Source organism: Fusarium keratoplasticum, chromosome 3 (genome assembly GCF_025433545.1).
Source record: "Fusarium keratoplasticum isolate Fu6.1 chromosome 3, whole genome shotgun sequence".
NCBI lineage: Eukaryota > Fungi > Ascomycota > Sordariomycetes > Hypocreales > Nectriaceae > Fusarium > Fusarium keratoplasticum.
Window position 1 is genome coordinate 1,229,437 of NC_070531.1, and position 16,105 is coordinate 1,245,541.

At 51.7% G+C, this 16,105-nt stretch overlaps 6 protein-coding genes and 1 pseudogene across 7 annotated transcripts, besides 1 other annotated feature; 3 read left to right on the forward strand and 4 right to left on the reverse strand.

Annotated features, from left to right (window-relative positions):
- Positions 1–39: 39 nt before the first annotated feature.
- Positions 40–1,079, forward strand: NCS57_00377900 (uncharacterized protein; the record flags this gene model as incomplete). The annotated part of the gene is made up of 5 exons (XM_053053763.1): positions 40–56; positions 119–163; positions 230–344; positions 395–833; positions 886–1,079. 5 exons carry the CDS (start codon positions 40–42, stop codon positions 1,077–1,079), a joined length of 810 nt encoding a protein of 269 aa, XP_052915923.1.
- A 1,744-nt stretch (positions 1,080–2,823) lies between these two features.
- Positions 2,824–4,651, forward strand: NCS57_00378000 (uncharacterized protein; the record flags this gene model as incomplete). Its single annotated transcript, XM_053053764.1, has 2 exons — positions 2,824–3,258; positions 3,347–4,651. The coding sequence occupies 2 exons, from the start codon at positions 2,824–2,826 to the stop codon at positions 4,649–4,651; spliced, it is 1,740 nt and encodes a 579-aa protein (XP_052915924.1).
- A 403-nt stretch (positions 4,652–5,054) lies between these two features.
- On the reverse strand, positions 5,055–5,609 carry NCS57_00378100 (uncharacterized protein; the record flags this gene model as incomplete). The annotated part of the gene is made up of 1 exon (XM_053053765.1): positions 5,055–5,609. The coding sequence occupies exon 1, from the start codon at positions 5,523–5,525 to the stop codon at positions 5,055–5,057; it is 471 nt and encodes a 156-aa protein (XP_052915925.1). The 5' UTR covers positions 5,526–5,609.
- Positions 5,610–6,805: 1,196 nt separating this feature from the next.
- Positions 6,806–8,734, reverse strand: NCS57_00378200 (uncharacterized protein; the record flags this gene model as incomplete). Its single annotated transcript, XM_053053766.1, has 6 exons — positions 8,268–8,734; positions 7,943–8,199; positions 7,832–7,871; positions 7,651–7,781; positions 7,097–7,606; positions 6,806–7,044 (listed from the first exon to the last, which is right to left on the reverse strand). Exons 1-6 carry the CDS (start codon positions 8,672–8,674, stop codon positions 6,806–6,808), a joined length of 1,584 nt encoding a protein of 527 aa, XP_052915926.1. The 5' UTR covers positions 8,675–8,734.
- A 418-nt stretch (positions 8,735–9,152) lies between these two features.
- On the forward strand, positions 9,153–11,305 carry NCS57_00378300 (MFS domain-containing protein; the record flags this gene model as incomplete). Its single annotated transcript, XM_053053767.1, has 3 exons — positions 9,153–9,275; positions 9,349–9,786; positions 9,845–11,305. The coding sequence occupies exons 1-3, from the start codon at positions 9,168–9,170 to the stop codon at positions 11,303–11,305; spliced, it is 2,007 nt and encodes a 668-aa protein (XP_052915927.1). The 5' UTR covers positions 9,153–9,167.
- A 520-nt stretch (positions 11,306–11,825) lies between these two features.
- On the reverse strand, positions 11,826–13,473 carry NCS57_00378400 (annotated as a pseudogene). Its single transcript has 2 exons — positions 12,753–13,473; positions 11,826–12,700 (listed from the first exon to the last, which is right to left on the reverse strand).
- Positions 11,826–13,473: a sequence feature.
- Positions 13,474–14,947: 1,474 nt separating this feature from the next.
- Positions 14,948–16,064, reverse strand: NCS57_00378500 (PALP domain-containing protein; the record flags this gene model as incomplete). The annotated part of the gene is made up of 2 exons (XM_053053768.1): positions 14,948–15,863; positions 15,988–16,064. 2 exons carry the CDS (start codon positions 16,062–16,064, stop codon positions 14,948–14,950), a joined length of 993 nt encoding a protein of 330 aa, XP_052915928.1.
- Positions 16,065–16,105: the final 41 nt, after the last annotated feature.

Genomic DNA, 16,105 nt, shown 5'->3' on the forward strand with positions numbered 1-16,105 from the left:
TGAGAGCATCACAAAGCGACGGTTTCCAGGCCTGCAAGCATGCACTTGGGCCAAAGGTTTGTAATCAGTCCGATGAAATATTCGACATCGATGTGGCTGGGCTCGAAGAATCATACAGCAATCAGGACCTTGGGATCCAGCGAGGCCGTTTGTCCTTCACAAGGTGCGATTTCTGGCTAAAATATGGGCAAGAAAAGTGGAAGAAATGTCTGGGCTGACCCTGAAATAGATCACAACTCGAGAGTTGCTTCAATACAATATTGCAGGAAATCAAGGACCTCATTGAGGAGGCACTTGCCAAATTTGAAGGCACCAATCGCCTCAAAGGCATAGTCAGACACGTGGTGAGTTTGGGCTGCAATTTGGTCATCGGTTGTTCGCTAATCTCGGCCAGAATTACGTCGTTCTCTCAGGTGGCCTAGGGAACTCCGACTACGTCTTGAATGAATTGACCACATTCTTCAATGATTTAGCAAAGGAGGCGAACACTTGCGTCGGATCAAAGATCTTCAGAGCTGAGAGCGATGCTGGGATGGTCGTGGCCAATGGCCTTCTCAACGGTCGAGGAACTAAGGCTCACGCACTCGGAGAACACATCGCACGAGCTAACTATGGCATCATCGTCGAGGATCCGCGATCTAGAGGGTCTGCTCGATACCCCGAGGGCCCTACGATTCGTTGGCTGGTGAAGTTTGGAGATACCATCCAGGTCGGCAAACCGATAACCGTCGGCATCACCAAGCGCCTGGAGAAGAGCGACCAAGGGAAATGGACTGAGAAGATTGTGTGGTTAAGGGGAACACGCGAATTCCTACCCGAGACCGTGAAAGATGGTGAGTGCTCCGTGCCGAATCTAGACTGTCCATAAGTGCTAATCAACCGAAGGATGGGAACTGGGAATGGAAGAGCTCCGCAGCGTCGATATCGAAGTCCGCCAAGGTACGAAGCTGAGTTCCACACAAACCTGGCGGGGCAGTACCGTATATCCCAATTGTGATTTCAAGTTGATGTTAAGTGTCGGGCCGTCGGGCGACTGCGATGTGGAAGTGTCGGAGAACGTCATCAAACGGAGCGAGTAGGAAGCCTTTTGGTTATGGTGTTTTACAATTGGGTTTTTATGCTGTCATGTGTTTTATCAGGGTGTTCTTTGATCATGTGTACGAACAAGTCGTCATCGAAAAATAAGGAAGAGTAGGAAGCCTTGAAGTGTTAATCTAGAACTAAAATTGCATTCTTCATCGTTCTTGTTCCCGGCCCTTATGAGGGCCTGTGATGGCCTATAGTGGCTGCCCGTCCTACGGCGTGGCAGGAGTGAAAGCCAAAAAGAAAAGGGGGGGGGGACGAACAGTGGAATCCAGTGGGATGACAAAATCTTGCGATGCCAAGTTATAGATGAAGATGGAAGATTTTGCAATTCATGGTGGACAAGCGATTGGGCGGCGAGGCTAGCTACCCTCGGAACGACGAAGCTGGGAAAGCGCAATCTTGGGGAGAAGGTGCTGTGTCGTGTATACCTACCTCTCTGAAATGATTCCGATTTATTCGTCTGGGTATTAATTAGACTATAACTCTATATTAACTATAATTTTATTTATATGCACAGTTTGTTCAAGAATTAGCTTTGTTATATCTATGATTGAGAGAACAGGCTTTATTACCCTACAATCAGAGCACAATCCAGAGGTTTGGCCTAATCTCATCGCTGGCGGTTCCATCGTCTCTGGCATCTCATTTGAACGTCGCCCTGCGATTAGATGCCGAATCTGATGTTGTCATTTGAGCTCATGCGCGACGCGCATTCCTCCCTCACCAGCATCAACCCAGCAAGAAGGTGGGCTCAAATCACCTGAAAGGAGAGACAGTCCTTGCGCTCTCGCTTGCCCGAGCGGGACAGAAGCTTAAAGATCCCACGACTTGGACGACACGCGTATCATCAACGTAAGACCGTGGGAAGTGGGATGCGCATCCCCAGTTTTTGTACGCGTGTCAGGCCTCCACTCGGAAGGACGATCCCTCTTGGCCATTTCACCCCGAGGAACGCACAAACCACCTTGTCCCACCTGTTGGTGAGAAGCCAAGTCTTTTGCTCGCAGCGGTTCCTGGACAGTCGGAGCTCTTGGCAGCCATGTCCGTGACTGCTTGCCTGTTTGGGGTATCGAGTTGGCCATGGGGCCCCTGGTGGTTCGTGACTACGTGGTGAGATGTCGCTGACATTTGGTGTTGGTCTTGTCTGCATCACCTTATTTACGGCGAAGCGGATATTATCTGGGTAGCTGTGCTCAGGAACAGAGCCGTGACTGGGCATCCATCATCCATCATGGAGAAGCTTAGTGGGGGAACACATGGAGCTTTCGCTCCTCCCCACGGACCGCATCACCACAAGGCGGCATCCCACATGCCGCCTTAGACGCGCTCACACTTGAACAAAGGTTTACGCAACAATGGGCGCAAGCACAAGTTGGCGCAGCATGCTGATCTCTACGCTACGCTCCCCATCTTGCATCCCACGCTCTTCCAACATGGGATATGGCTCTATCAATCTGCATCGTTTCATCCCGCCAAGGGATAAGAGTGGGATACCCAGATGAGCCAAGACGGAGGTTGTTGGTGTGCGGAGTGCCCTCAGTCCATCTCTCCTAGATTCCCATGGCGAATGAGTTACTATGAACCCACTCCTCCCCTTCGTCCTGTCTGATGAACATATCTCACTCTGAATAAAATCGATAGAAAGGGAAAACGGCTTCCGGAACCAGAAAGAGATGCTCAAGTCGCCATCTCATGCTCCCGCAAAGAAGCCTTGACTACAGCCCCGGTCACTCTCCCATGTTGCCAGTCTCCCTCCGAGCCCAGCTAATGCTGGCCCTGGTGCTTCATCTACAACCATTCTTCTCTTCAGCTTCAGCGTCGAGTCTTGCCACTCAAAACAACGACGAGCGCTCAGTGTCGTGGTTCGACTGGGGCTGGTACGGCGCTTATCCGCACAAGAACTACGAATCGTTTGGCGCGCAATCACCATGGCCGCTTGTGGCGAAGACGGACGAGCGATGCGATAACGGATACATCTTCGCCGAACCGCGAGGGTTCTATGTCGACACGCCGGGACCCGTGATACTCGATAATGCCGGCAATCTTGTGTGGATGGAGACTCGATGGGGAGAGGCCATGGACGTCAAGGTGCAGCGCTTCAATGGAAAGGACTACATCACCTTTTGGCATGGAACGGATAATGGTACATTTGGTGAGGGATACTATTTGATGGTGAGTTGGCAGTCGACCGGAAGCAATGGCCAAACCCAAGACCTCACGTACTCCGGATGCGAAGAGGCGACTAACATTGCGCCGCTAGTTGGATGAATCGTATGAAGTCTTCAAGAAAGTGGTGCCCATTGGCGACTTCACCGGCGACCTTCACGAGTTCCGAATCACTGAAGAGGGCACCGCGCTCATGACCATCTACAACCGAAAGCCCGCTGATCTATCTGTGTACGGGATCCCCGACGGCTGGATCTTTGACAGCATCTTCCAGGAGATCGACCTAAACACGAACGAGCTCGTCTTCGAATGGCACGCCTCCGACCACTTCCCCATCAGCGACACCCTCGCGCCCATCAATGGACAGGGCAAGACGGCGAAAAACGCGTTCGACTTCTTCCATATTAACAGCGTTGACAAGGACGAGGCGGGAGACTATATAATATCGTCGCGCTACTACTGCAACGTCGCCGCGATCAGCGGAAAGGATGGGAGTGTTCTCTGGCAGCTTGGCGGTGCGAATAGCTCATTCGGCGACCTCTCCGACGGAGCTGCTTCCAACTTTACATGGAACCACCATGCTGCCTGGCAGGGAAAGAATAATTTGACAGTGTTTGACAATGGTTCAAACGGCCAGCAGAACTCGGCAAAGTACAGTCGCGGTCTCATGGTCAATCTCGACATGGACGCAATGACAGTGAGCTTGGAACAAGAGTACATCTCGCCTCAAAAGATGCTCTCACCTTCCCAAGGATCCGTCCAAGTGCTCCCGAATGGCAACGTCCTTGTCGGATGGGGCCACGTCCCCTCCTTCACCGAGTTCTCACGAGAAGGCGAAGTCCTCTGCGACACACACATCGGCCCCATTAACTTTGACGTCTGCTCTTGGGTAAAGAACTATCGCACATTCAAGTATCCATGGGTCGGACGCCCCAAGACCCTCCCGGATGTCGCGATGCGACCAAAGAAGAATGCCCTTTTTGTCAGCTGGAACGGCGCCACCGAGGTGTATAGCTGGCTGCTGCAGAGCGCCTCTGACGCCTCGAGTGATGAGTTTCACGATCTCGGGTTCACCGAGAAGACGGCTTTTGAGATGATGATTAGCATCCCGAAGGACGCGGATGAGTTCATTCGCGTGGCCGCGCTTGACAGGGACGGTCATGTTCTCACTTACTCAACACCGGTGTCCAAGAACGAGTACACCGTCACCAGGCTGCTTGATGCGCCGGTGAGAGGGAGCCGAATGGAACCCTTGCACATTCTATGCCTTAGTATGATCGGCGCAGCGATCGGTGTCTGCATTGTCTTTGTCTTCCGGTTCACCATACATCGTGGCATCAACAGAGTGCTACGTCGGGCGGCACCGTTCAAGTATCAGGCCCTTCCAATGCATTCATGAACTGGGTATGGATTGAGGCGTTAAAGGATCTTTTTGGGTCCGGTCGGGCGTACAGGAACGGTTGATTTAAGCTTGTTTGAGAGCAGCTATCGTCTTTACCACTGTCAGCTGTATCCCATGCTTTGTCGCGAGGCAGTCATTACATGGGCAGCAAGATGATCTCAAGATATTATTTTATATGTATTCCATGTCGTATCATTATCTCAATTGCGATTGTCGAAGCTTGTCTCTTGCACATTCCCTCACTTCGTGTCGTACCATCTCATAAATCGTCACATTGCATTATTGCGTCGACCTTTCACCAGATCCAATCCCCGTCTATTCCACAGATCAATTCCAGGCAATTGAATTGATCGATAGTATCCGAAAAGGCGACATGAGGAAACGGGCCTTGTTGGCCCGCTTAGACGTAGTATCGCGAACCACGGCCGCGATCGGAGTCGCTGTAATAGTAGCCAGGCGACACGCTGCGACGATAACTGCGCGGTCTAGAGTCTCTAACAACGACCGATGGCGGCACCGAAATGCTGGAACGTCGTCTTCTGCTCCGCGAACGGTGACGATGTCGTCGAGGCGGCGACTTCTCCTTGTAGTGATACCACTTCTCGCGCTCTTGAGGCGGCGCACCGAGGTTCATGCATGAACGGATGACCCAGAGGAGAAGTAGAAAGCCGACAATTGAGCCAATGACGATGCCTGCGATGGCACCGCCGCTCAGGTGTGTACCACTGTCGCCGTCGTCGTCCGAGATGACGGTGACGGTTGTGGTCGGGGGATTCTGTCGCACCACCAGCGTCGGTGGGGAGAGCGTCGCAGAAGCGCGAGCGAGAAGCTTGGCAAAGCCTTGATCCCGCGGGGAGAGGAGCGGAGCCATGTTTTCTAGGGCGTCGGCAGTTGAGGTTGTCGCATGAGAATGCAAGAGAAAGACCCAGGCAAAGGTTGGCTCGGATGGGCACGATATATGTTCAAGCTCAGCAACGACCAAGAGCTTTTATAAGAGCTCGGGGTCACCTCCCGATGAGACTTTCCGAACGTCATGGCGCCGTCAAAAATCTTCATAAAATCCGTCATCGCGATCCCCAGCTTCTCTCGAGGCCTTTTGCAAGCGTTCCCCGCCCGTCAGCCAGCATATCCTGGCATATTAAGCACCCGTGTCTCGGCTGCATCGCTAGTCTCGCGATGATCTTGGATGAATTGAGACCAGAGCCGCATAAAACTGCAACCTCCAGGCTTGGCTAATGCAGCAACTCGACTCAATTGACCACCCAGCCTTCACCTCTATGACGTCGACAGCACGCACGACTGGCTTCCGTGCTCGAATAGTTCCGCCCTAGTCAACCGCCCATGCCCCTGCTTCCCAAGCTAGTCATGTCTCAATTCAAGGAACTCAAACGGCAGTGCCTGGGATTGTCAAGAGAGCTTGTTTGCGGCAGACTCCCAATTGGCCGAGGCGCACACAACCAACACCCATGTCAACCTCGGCACTGCTATCAATTGCCAACTTGAGCAGCGAAAGGATCGATTTGTCAGACACCATCCAACTAACACGTGCAATTGAATCCCTTAGCTCGGACCTGACCGAGTCTCTGGCTCGGCTGGTTCAAAGTTAGCTTCAACGAGCATATGGCGCCCTTATATCATTCTTCCGGTGGTTCCGGCTGACACCCAACTTCGCTGTGCATCCCAGGTTGATGACACAGTGCGCTGGAGTGGTAGGAAGGAACAAAGAGCGGCAGTTGGCTTGTCCTGATGTTGTGAGGCTGGTGGCAGTGGCTTCAGTTTTATTGGCTAGTTCTTTGCAGTAAGTTATCCCATAACCTCGTAGAAGCCTCCACGGCGGTCACGATAATATTCGTTTCTACTAGGGGTGCTTTGGGCAAGACTAAGCGCTGCCTGAAGTGAAAAGCACTCAAAATATTAGGTTACAATAGATGCGCTCACACTAATACCATAAACAAACCCTACTCACAACAGCAACAGTGAACACAAGTCAAGGCTCAAGAATAAGACGTTGCATTAAACTATCAACAGGCTATCATGTAACCAAAGCCTGTGCATTCCCCCTCGATATGTGTTTACTCCTCGCTGTCGCCCTCAAATCAGCTGTAAATTGAAAGAGTGTTTTACAGTGTTGTATTAGTACAGCTACACATTCTAGGACTGGGGCCTGAAATGTACAAACGCGGCTTCCCACGAGTTTGCTTCGTCATACGGGTCTATATCCATGGTAATACTGGGTGCAGTCGAAGAGGTTGGACTAGTTAGAGAGATTGTAAGAGATGGAGTAGGGGCCAGTGATGACCCTGTATTTCTGGACTCGCTCCTTATCGAGGGAGGTGGAGGATATGTTCCTCTTTGTATCGAGTCAAAGCGCTGTTTGAAATCTGTGGCTTCTAATGAAATGGTCAGAGATACCAGGGCAAAGATATTGGGTGCAATATTCACCTTCAGGTGTTTCAAACTTGATATTAAGGCGTTTCGCGTTTGGGTTGTAGGGGTATAATTCAACCAAGCTGGACTCCGCGGGCTTCTTTCCAAACCCAGAGAGACTGCGGCGCCTGGAGAGCATATTTATAGGCTCAAAATCTGCCAGGTTGAGTTCCTCGTGGCACCCTGTTTGGCTGCCCGAAGATTTGTAAAAGGTCATGGTGTTAGTCGTGGGGACATTCTGTTGCCCAGATCTGTGCCAGAACCGTATCAACTGCCTCCGAGCCACTGTCCGGAGACTCCGACTGCCCATCTTGATCTCGACGGGCTCGTACGCCCCGCAAAAGTCTCTCTCTCGGAGCGTCGATTGAAACTTCTCACAGGCGTCTTGGTCGTGGAACTTGTACTTTGGATGTAATCGGTAGAGATGATAACCTTCACCATCGACGACGGTGATTAGGTGGTCTTTGAGGAAGGAAACTCGCTTCGAGGATAGTTCTGGCGTCCAGGGGATAGACCCGAAGGGTACTAACAAGGTTAAGAGGTGACGGGAAGAGAGGCAAACCGCGTACCGATGTGCGTGACGTGTATGGCCGCGTCGTGGTCCTGGTACTGTAGGATGCGAGACTCGTCGTCTCGAGCCATGATATGGAGTCTTTCAAGACGGATTTTTCGGTGTTGTGGGGGAGCACTTTCTAAATACCTGTATGCATATTAATACTAGGGACGATCAAAGTTTAATTTCCAACGTACAGGGTGGTTGGTGCATATTCGTAACTCAAGCTGGATGGGCCTAGTTTCCAGTGTTAGCCATGGTAATGTTTGGTTCCAACAGCCAGAGCTTGTCGCAAATATTGCACTTACACCGTGGAAATAGGTAGTCGTCGTCCTCTGCCTCATCGTCAAGACCAAGTTCAACCCTCCATGCCCGTACTTGGTTGTCGATCTCAAAGAGCCTGTGCTCAATCTCTTCTCTGCTGTAGGCGGCTCTAAGCTCATCAAGACTCTGAGACATGCTCTGCAACTGCTGTGCAGAGACCAGGGAGCTGCGATCGTCCGGTTCCACCTCCACAGTCGGATCGAAGTACTCTTGTTGCGGTGGTTGGTAGTAGTTCCTCGCACTAGTCGATCGCCATCCCGGTCAGTGGCAGGACGGGATACCCTGTTGGTTCTGCTGAGACAAACTCACCTTATCCATCGCAGCCAACTAGGCAGTATTATCTGTGTATAGTGATCGTTTATCTGGTTCTTGTATTTGACGAGCTTCTGACTGTTCCGAAGGGTCCAGACGCCGCGGACAACCTTGGTCACCATACCCTCCTGGCGATTGACCTGCTGCTGCAAAAGGTCCTTGCACAGGGTGAGTGTCTCCTCAATAGCCGTGGCATCTTCGACGTGTAGGAAGCCAAGATCCGGCACGCCAGACACGTCTGCGCCGAGGAACTCAAAGTGCCGCTGCAGACGCACGACGCCCTGGCGAAAGTCTCGCAGCTCCTGTGGGGCATTCTGGATGCTATCAAAGGTATCAATGACAGAGTTGACGAGCGAAACAACCTGAAAGGTCAGTGACACGACCCCTAACGCAAGTTCCGCCATGCTTTGCAGAACATGTTGCAAGAGGTGCGCTCTCTCTACTGTCTCTCGGTGAGGAATCGATTCTCTTGGTGGGGAAGAGGCCTCGTAGGGCTTTCTTGAGTGAAATCAGGCAGGGTGATATGGCACAACTTGTCACATTACCTGCAGACGTACCTAAACGATATTGAGCCCCGATGACACCCTTTCAACCCTGTTGCGGCTGACGAGGTCGTGGAGTTGAGGGCAAATAAAAGACGCCATGTCTATCACGAGGGGCAACGCCGCCTCCTGATTCGAGGGGACCAGGTCTCGCGAAAAGGCCTTGCAAGGCAGTATTGCATCTCGGCACGCCTGGTTAAATTAGCCTGTGGGATGATTGTGGCTTAATCAAACAAGGCTGTGTACGCAGCTGTCAAGAAAAGTCCTACCGTTGCTATATGGACTCGGACGAACCAACTCCTGTCACCATGCAAGTTCTCCCAACCGCTCTCCCGTGCAGCAGCGCAACTCCACCATGGCTAACCACCTTTCCCGGACCGAGAGTGAGACTGATCGACGGACTGGACATCGATATCGATTCTGGTTGAGCTATCCCGAGGAACTGGGACCGGAGCAGGACTATGTACGTTTTCCCCACAGACATCCCAGCACCGTCTGATGCATTGCAACGGCGGGGAGGCTAAACCTCCGCTCAGACCACCCGAGAGATCGAGAGACAGATCACCAAGATCGTCAACGATGGTGGCTTCAAGTTTAGGGTCTTCTTTGTCGCCGCCTCTGGCTTTCTGGCATCTTCCTACAGTCTCTTTGCCGTTGACTTTCTCTCAATTGCTTTGTTTTACGTCTACCCGCCCAATGATAGGCTGGGAAGAGATCCCAGCCTGGTGATCGACGAGCTCACCCTCGTCGGCACCATTCTGGGTATGCTGGTGATGGGTCACCTCGCGGACCGCTCTGGACGAAAGAAGTGGTACGGAGCAGAGCTCGCTATTCTGATTGTTGCTACCATGGGCATGGTGCAGTCATCCGAGGGCCTGATGGCGGAGAATGGCAATGGACCTGACAGATCGATGAGTATCTACTCCTGGGTATCCTGGTGGCGGTTCCTGCTCGGGTTTGGCATCGGTGCTGAAGTGAGTAACCAAATAGCAAAGCTATTCGGGGCAATTGTGAGCTTACAGTCTCTTCTAGTATCCTCTATCGAGTATCATCACTGCCGAGTGGGCATCGACTCAGTCCCGAGGCATCATGCTGTCGGCAGTATTCTCCATGCAGTCTTTTGGACGTCTCCTGTCATTAGGAGTCAGTCTGGGCGCACTTCGTACTACGCTTCGGAACTGGGATCTCGAGGATGAGGCAGGCCACAAGTTAGTTGCCGACCAAGTCTGGCGATGGACTGTTGGCGTCGCCCTCATCCCTGCCGCCATCGCCATCGTACTTCGTCTCACGATTCCCGAGACCCCACGATTCTACGCGGCCATTATGAAGGACTCGAGAAAGGGTGTGCTGACTGCCATGAGGCTCTACCCCCGCAACGGAACCGGTCAAGAGGCACAGGAACTCAATGCCGCTCCGACACAAGAGCAAGACGACCGCGACAAGCCCTGGCACGCGTGGTACTCTACCGCCTGGGAATACTTGACAGGACCCAAGCAAGGCTGGAGACCTCTTTTTATCATTTCTCTACTCTGGGCTATCATGGACGTTCCCTGGTACGGGTTGACCATGGACTTGAGCAGTGCCTTGGCCACACTGTATCACCGCCCAGGCCCTAAAGAATGTGCCGGGATTGCGTTTCATACATTTGGAGACTTCCCCGAGTCGAGTCGACAAGGCAACGGTACTTGCGAAACGCAGAGGTGGAATAAGGATTACTGGAACCTCCACAACACCATTGATGGGATGATCGAGCAGAATGCCCTGAGGTCCATCCTGACCGTGTCTATTGCCTCTATCCTTGGAAGTCTTGGGTCTATCCTCATCATCGACTTCTTCCGCAGAAAGGTGATCCTCATCGTCACCTTCTTTGTGATCAGCATCCTTCTCGCAATCACCGGCGCGACGCTTCTCACTGACAAGGAAGGAGAAGGGCATATTGCGGCCATTATCTGCTATGCGATTCTTCAATTCGTCTTCAACATCGGTCCAAACACGCTCATCTTTGTCCTCGCCGCAGAGATATTCCCAACAACCTACCGAGGAACCTTCAACGGCATCGCAGCAGCATCTGGCAAGATGGGGGCCATCTTGATCCGTGGCATCATCTCTGCCTGGAAGAGCCGGGAGAGGGCACTTGGAATCAGACTGCTTGCCTTGATACCCTTGATGCTTCTGTCAGCGTGGATTTCTTGGTACATCCCAGACGTGCAGTACTTGCCCAAGTCCCAGGCATCGACCGAGGAGGAAGTAGTTGAGCGACCTCCAACTAATGGCCAGCTTCCCGGCTCTACCAGACCTGCCGATCGGCCTCTATCAGATACCGCCTCAGAGACGTCTTCTTCAGATGCCTCTGTTACTCCACGACCAACCCCACCTGTTGGCAAACCAGGTCTCTTTAGCAGGTTGCAGAACATTCCCCTTGAGAACATTGCGCCAAGCCCGACCCAGATTGACAGGAGAAAGAGGAGTACTGAAGGATCATCAACACGCTAATAGTGCTAATTCATTTCTTCTCTGCTGTTCTATTTGCATTAAGGAGTGGAAGGACTCGGCCACATATTACTACCGCGAGATTGCAACTTGACACAAAAGAGGGCGACACAGAACCGGACCATGTCGAGGATACCGTGTGATGTTAGAGAAATAGCTTGCTATATAGACCAATGCAGGAAAAGGAGATAGATAATTCGGAGGAACGTAATGGTATATAGAAAGCAATTGTCACTTCCTATTGTCGGCAAATTGACACTTCCAAGTATATTCCCGCATGAACAGGCACTACATGCGCATACCAATCAAGGATTCTTGAAACTTTTCCGGGGTTACGAAATAGACTTTCGAGTTATAGAGCCAGTTATATACCAGCATTATTGTTATCAAGCATGAAAGGACAGCACCGGTAGGTCATCACTTCACGGTCAGGTCTCAGCTTCAGCATGGAAAGCTTAACGAATGAATTGACAGAACTCAATGCTCTAAAATGCATACTACTTATTCGCTCAAATCGACAGGCTTATTTCTTAGACTCCTCATCGGTCGAGTTGTCAGACATGTTCAACCCCTTCTCATGCTCAGCATCAGTTACAGCATTCGAGTTGTACTCTTCCGCGCCCATGTCGACAATAATCGGGCCCTTGAAATGCTTCCTGGCATAGGCAAGGTACCAAACAGCACTGATGGCCCCGAATCCAGCAAAAACAACGCTGGCGTAGTTCATCGATGAAGGTGTAACCGGCAACGAGACGGGCATGCAGAAGATAACAACGGCGAGGCAGATCCAAACAAGACTGATGTAGTTCAAGACGTAGCCCAGCTTGCCAAGGGGGAATGGGGAAGATCGCACGGCTTGTCGTCCTCGAACCACGCTGACCAGGATAGGCACACAATATGAAGCCGAGAGGCAGATGGTTGCGACACCGGTGAAGGAGCCAAAAGCGGCAGACGAGCCGAAGTAGATGCATCCTAGGAGACAGTCGACGGCTGTGGAAAGGATGATGGCCCAAAGAGGGACGTCAAGAGTCTTGTTCACCTTGGCCCACAGGTTTCCGGGGATTCCACCATCGCGGGCAAAGGCATAAGTGCAACGAGAGGCAGCGGTAAGAGCGCCAACGCCAGCAAAGAGCCAGATTCCGAGAATCAAGAAGAGCAAACCGAAGCCTCCGGCTGCAGAGCCTGTAACGGTCTTGAAGAGTAGTCCGATCGGTTGGCTGCTGGCGAGGAGAGCGGTGACGTCGGGGAGAACGAAGAGGACGGGGACGAGATATACAACTCCGGTGAGGCCGGCTGCGACGACGGATAGGACCATGGCCTTGGGCACTTCGCGTTCGGGGTTTTGGACTTCTTCGCACATGGCAGCTACCATTCCGTATCCTGTAAGAGTGTACGCAGCTACAACGTTGTCAGTACAAGAATGAGAACAGGGTCCAAAACGTCTACTTACCTTGGAGCAGTCCAACAAAGAAGGACCAGCCACCTGGCCATCCACTTGCAGACGCGTCAAAGTGGCCAAAGACAAAGTCAGCGGATCTCCTGGTGTCGGCCATGACGAGTAGTGTAACCAGGATGATGACGACGCTGGCTCCGGTCCAGTAGATACACAGCTTGTTAAAGAGGTCGAGATACTTGGATCCAAACGCGTTGATGAGGGCAGCAACCAACATGACGGCCCAGAAACAGAGGACAGTTTGCCATTCGTTAGGGACAAAGTCTTCGTTGAAAATTGTGATGGCACTGAGAATCAACTGGGCGCCTGAGAAGTTGATAGACAAGGTAACAGTCCAGTTGCCCACCAATGTCATCCAGCCGTCGATGAAGCTAACGGCCGGTGCATATTTGGGAGTACTGAGGATCGCAGACCAGTAATAGACACCTCCAGCCGTTGGATAGACGGCGCAGATTTCAGCTAGTGATGCGGCAATGCTGAGAGAGATCAAGGAGACAAGGACCCAGCCCCAGATGATGGTGACGGCTTGTCCATTGACAAGGGTGATGTAAAATGTTGTTGACAAGCCAAAGGGAACAGCCATAATTGCAAAAGACATGCCGAGAATGCTCATCATACTGAGAGTCTTGGGCAGCTCAGCGGCATACCCCAATTGGGTGGATGACCCCATGGTGATTGGGTTGAGGTTGTGGGTGGCAGGTGCCAAGACAAGATAGGGGACTAGAATGCCCAGCGCCAAGAAAAGAGGCTGAGGATGGAATTCAGGAACTCAAAATAGGGGGGGACTAGAAGATCGAACGATCAGAGAAAGGGTATCAATAGAATTAGTTGGTAAAGTAGTACAGTTTGTCCGAGGTGATCAGGCCCCCACGAGAATAAAAGAAGAAAACAAAAACAAAAAAAACAAGGCGAGATACGACGCATTTTAGCCAAGGCATCAGCACCCAAGCTCCCTCCCCCAGGAGCCGGATGACGCCGTCTAGAACAAGGCATGGAACCACCCACGCTCGTGGCGTGCATGGGGTCGGGGCTGAAAACGCGGGGGAACAGGGATAAGACATCAAGACTAATGTCAGAGGACGATAGGGGGTTTCTAGCTTCATCCGTGGGAGATGACCAATTACGGGCGTTGCCGCGCTGATAGAGTTGCCAACCGCGGTCCGCATTTCCGGGGGGGTGTTGTCAGATATCTAGAAACGTTAACAAATGGACATTTGAAACTAAAGGTAATACCCACGCGACGAGATACGCATTGACTCCTCTTAGATAGCGGGTTGGCCGGGACGGAGCCCATTCGGTTTTGATGCTGCTCGACCCGCTTTACGTGTGATTAGCTGGAGCAGCAATGACCACCTGTTGTATGCGAGCCGCGGCTCAGGAGGAGCAGGGTTTCAAGAGGTCTGATAAGCGAGCCGCGATGCCGCCCTCCCATCAAGTTGGGTTTCTGGGACTGGGCTTCCTTGGGCTCGTTCCAAGGGGCGATATATGCGTTGATCGATCATGAGCCTATTCGTATGATGAGGTGCTAATAAAGTTAAAGGTTATTACTTCCTGTTTAAGCAAAAACAGCTGATAAGACTTCGGAAGTTCGGATCTTCTGGTTCTTCTTGGGAACTTTTAATCATATGGCGCGTATTCAAGTTTGAGTGCAGTTATAAGCATCTTCTCTAGGATGCTTTCAGTCTGTAATTTCCATTAGGAAGAGACCTTTACTCTTTCTAAATGAGCTACAGAACATGGAAAAAGTGCCGAGAATAACTTCCGCGCTTAAAGAGACTACCCCTTAAGATCTAGGGTAGTGACGAAGAGCGCGCTTCTGTAGACACTGGCGATATTCAAGGTGAAGGCTATTCTAGTCACGATAATCAGTCTCTCTTGTGAGTTGTTGTTCTTGCTTACTATCATGAGAGTGTTGCGTGTGATAATCATTCGCGCGAGATCGAGCGAACCACCTTGGACATCAAGACTGATGTGACCGACCAGCCTCGAGTGGGAATTATTCAAGTACTTGAACGAACGCAACACGTACCAAAACTCAATGATAATTTGAAGAATGGGTAGCAAGTTAACCTATACTGGCAAAAAACACGACAAAACTCGAAATGTAAAGAACAATAATTCATGTGCATTCGTGGCCATCTTTTTCATAGAGTCGCTCAAACAGAAAAAATAATCAAATGAAAACTCTTGTCTCAAGCACCATACTGCTCCTGCCACTTCATGAGCATCTCGACAGAAATATCATTACCTCCACAAACGCAGAGCACAACAGTTGCATCTGGGCTCAGCTCCCGGCCCATCAGCTTCTCCAGCAGCTGGTCTTCACACAGCCTGATGGCGATTCCGGCTGTCAACTCGACCATCAACCGCTCATGACGGGCCAGGGTCAGACAACCCTTGGCTGCTTCGCCATCAGGTAGGACAGCATTGATCACCTGCGGTCTCTGGGCATACTCAAACGTCTTCTTCGAGACAGTTGCGACGCCGAGGCTTCTAGCCGCCGATGTGATCTTGTCCATGGTGATGACCCTTTTGGCTTGGAGTGATCGAGAAAGTGAGTCTGCACCCTCGGTCTCAAGGGCGAGGACGGTGACATCGTCAGTCCAGCCCAAGCTATCGAGGGACTGGCAGATTCCATTCATCAAACCACCGCCGCCGACACTACAGACGACAGCATCAGGCTTCTCGCCATTCATCTGTGCTGCAATTTCGTGCATGACTGTAGAGTTTCCCTCCCAGATATCAGGGTGGTCAAAGGGGGGCACGTAGACAGCCTCTGGGTCTGAGGCGAGGACAACCGACTTGAGGTACTTGTCGGCATCCATGACACTAAGGCCATGCTGGATAACCTCGCTAGCACCCTCAGCGTGTAGTCTCGCGATCAACGCAGGGCTGGTTGTAGTTGGGACGACGACCGAGGCTTCGTAACCGAGGGATCGGGCAGCAACAACACAGGCGATGCCCGCATTGCCACCGGAAGAGGCATAGAAGTGCGGGCGTCTGCCAACTTCTTCACTCTCGCGGATACGGTGGAGGAGGTAGTTGCCAATACCTCTGGACTTGAAAGAGCCCGAGGGCTGCAGGTTGTCGAGCTTAAGGAGTACTCTACTTCTACGATTTAGAAATCCGGGCTTTACAAGCAGAAAAACGAGACAGGTGGGATATTTTGTGACATGGGAATTATTGATGGAAGGGATTGGGATGTAGGAAGGTTGAGCATTGTTCAACGTACCATCCCGCAGTCTTGGAGAGGTGAGGAGACTTGATGAGGGGGGTGGTGACCCAGGGCTGGCGACGGTCGATGGTCATGTTGAACTAATTTCAGAGAAGAGAAGAAGATGTTGAATTGA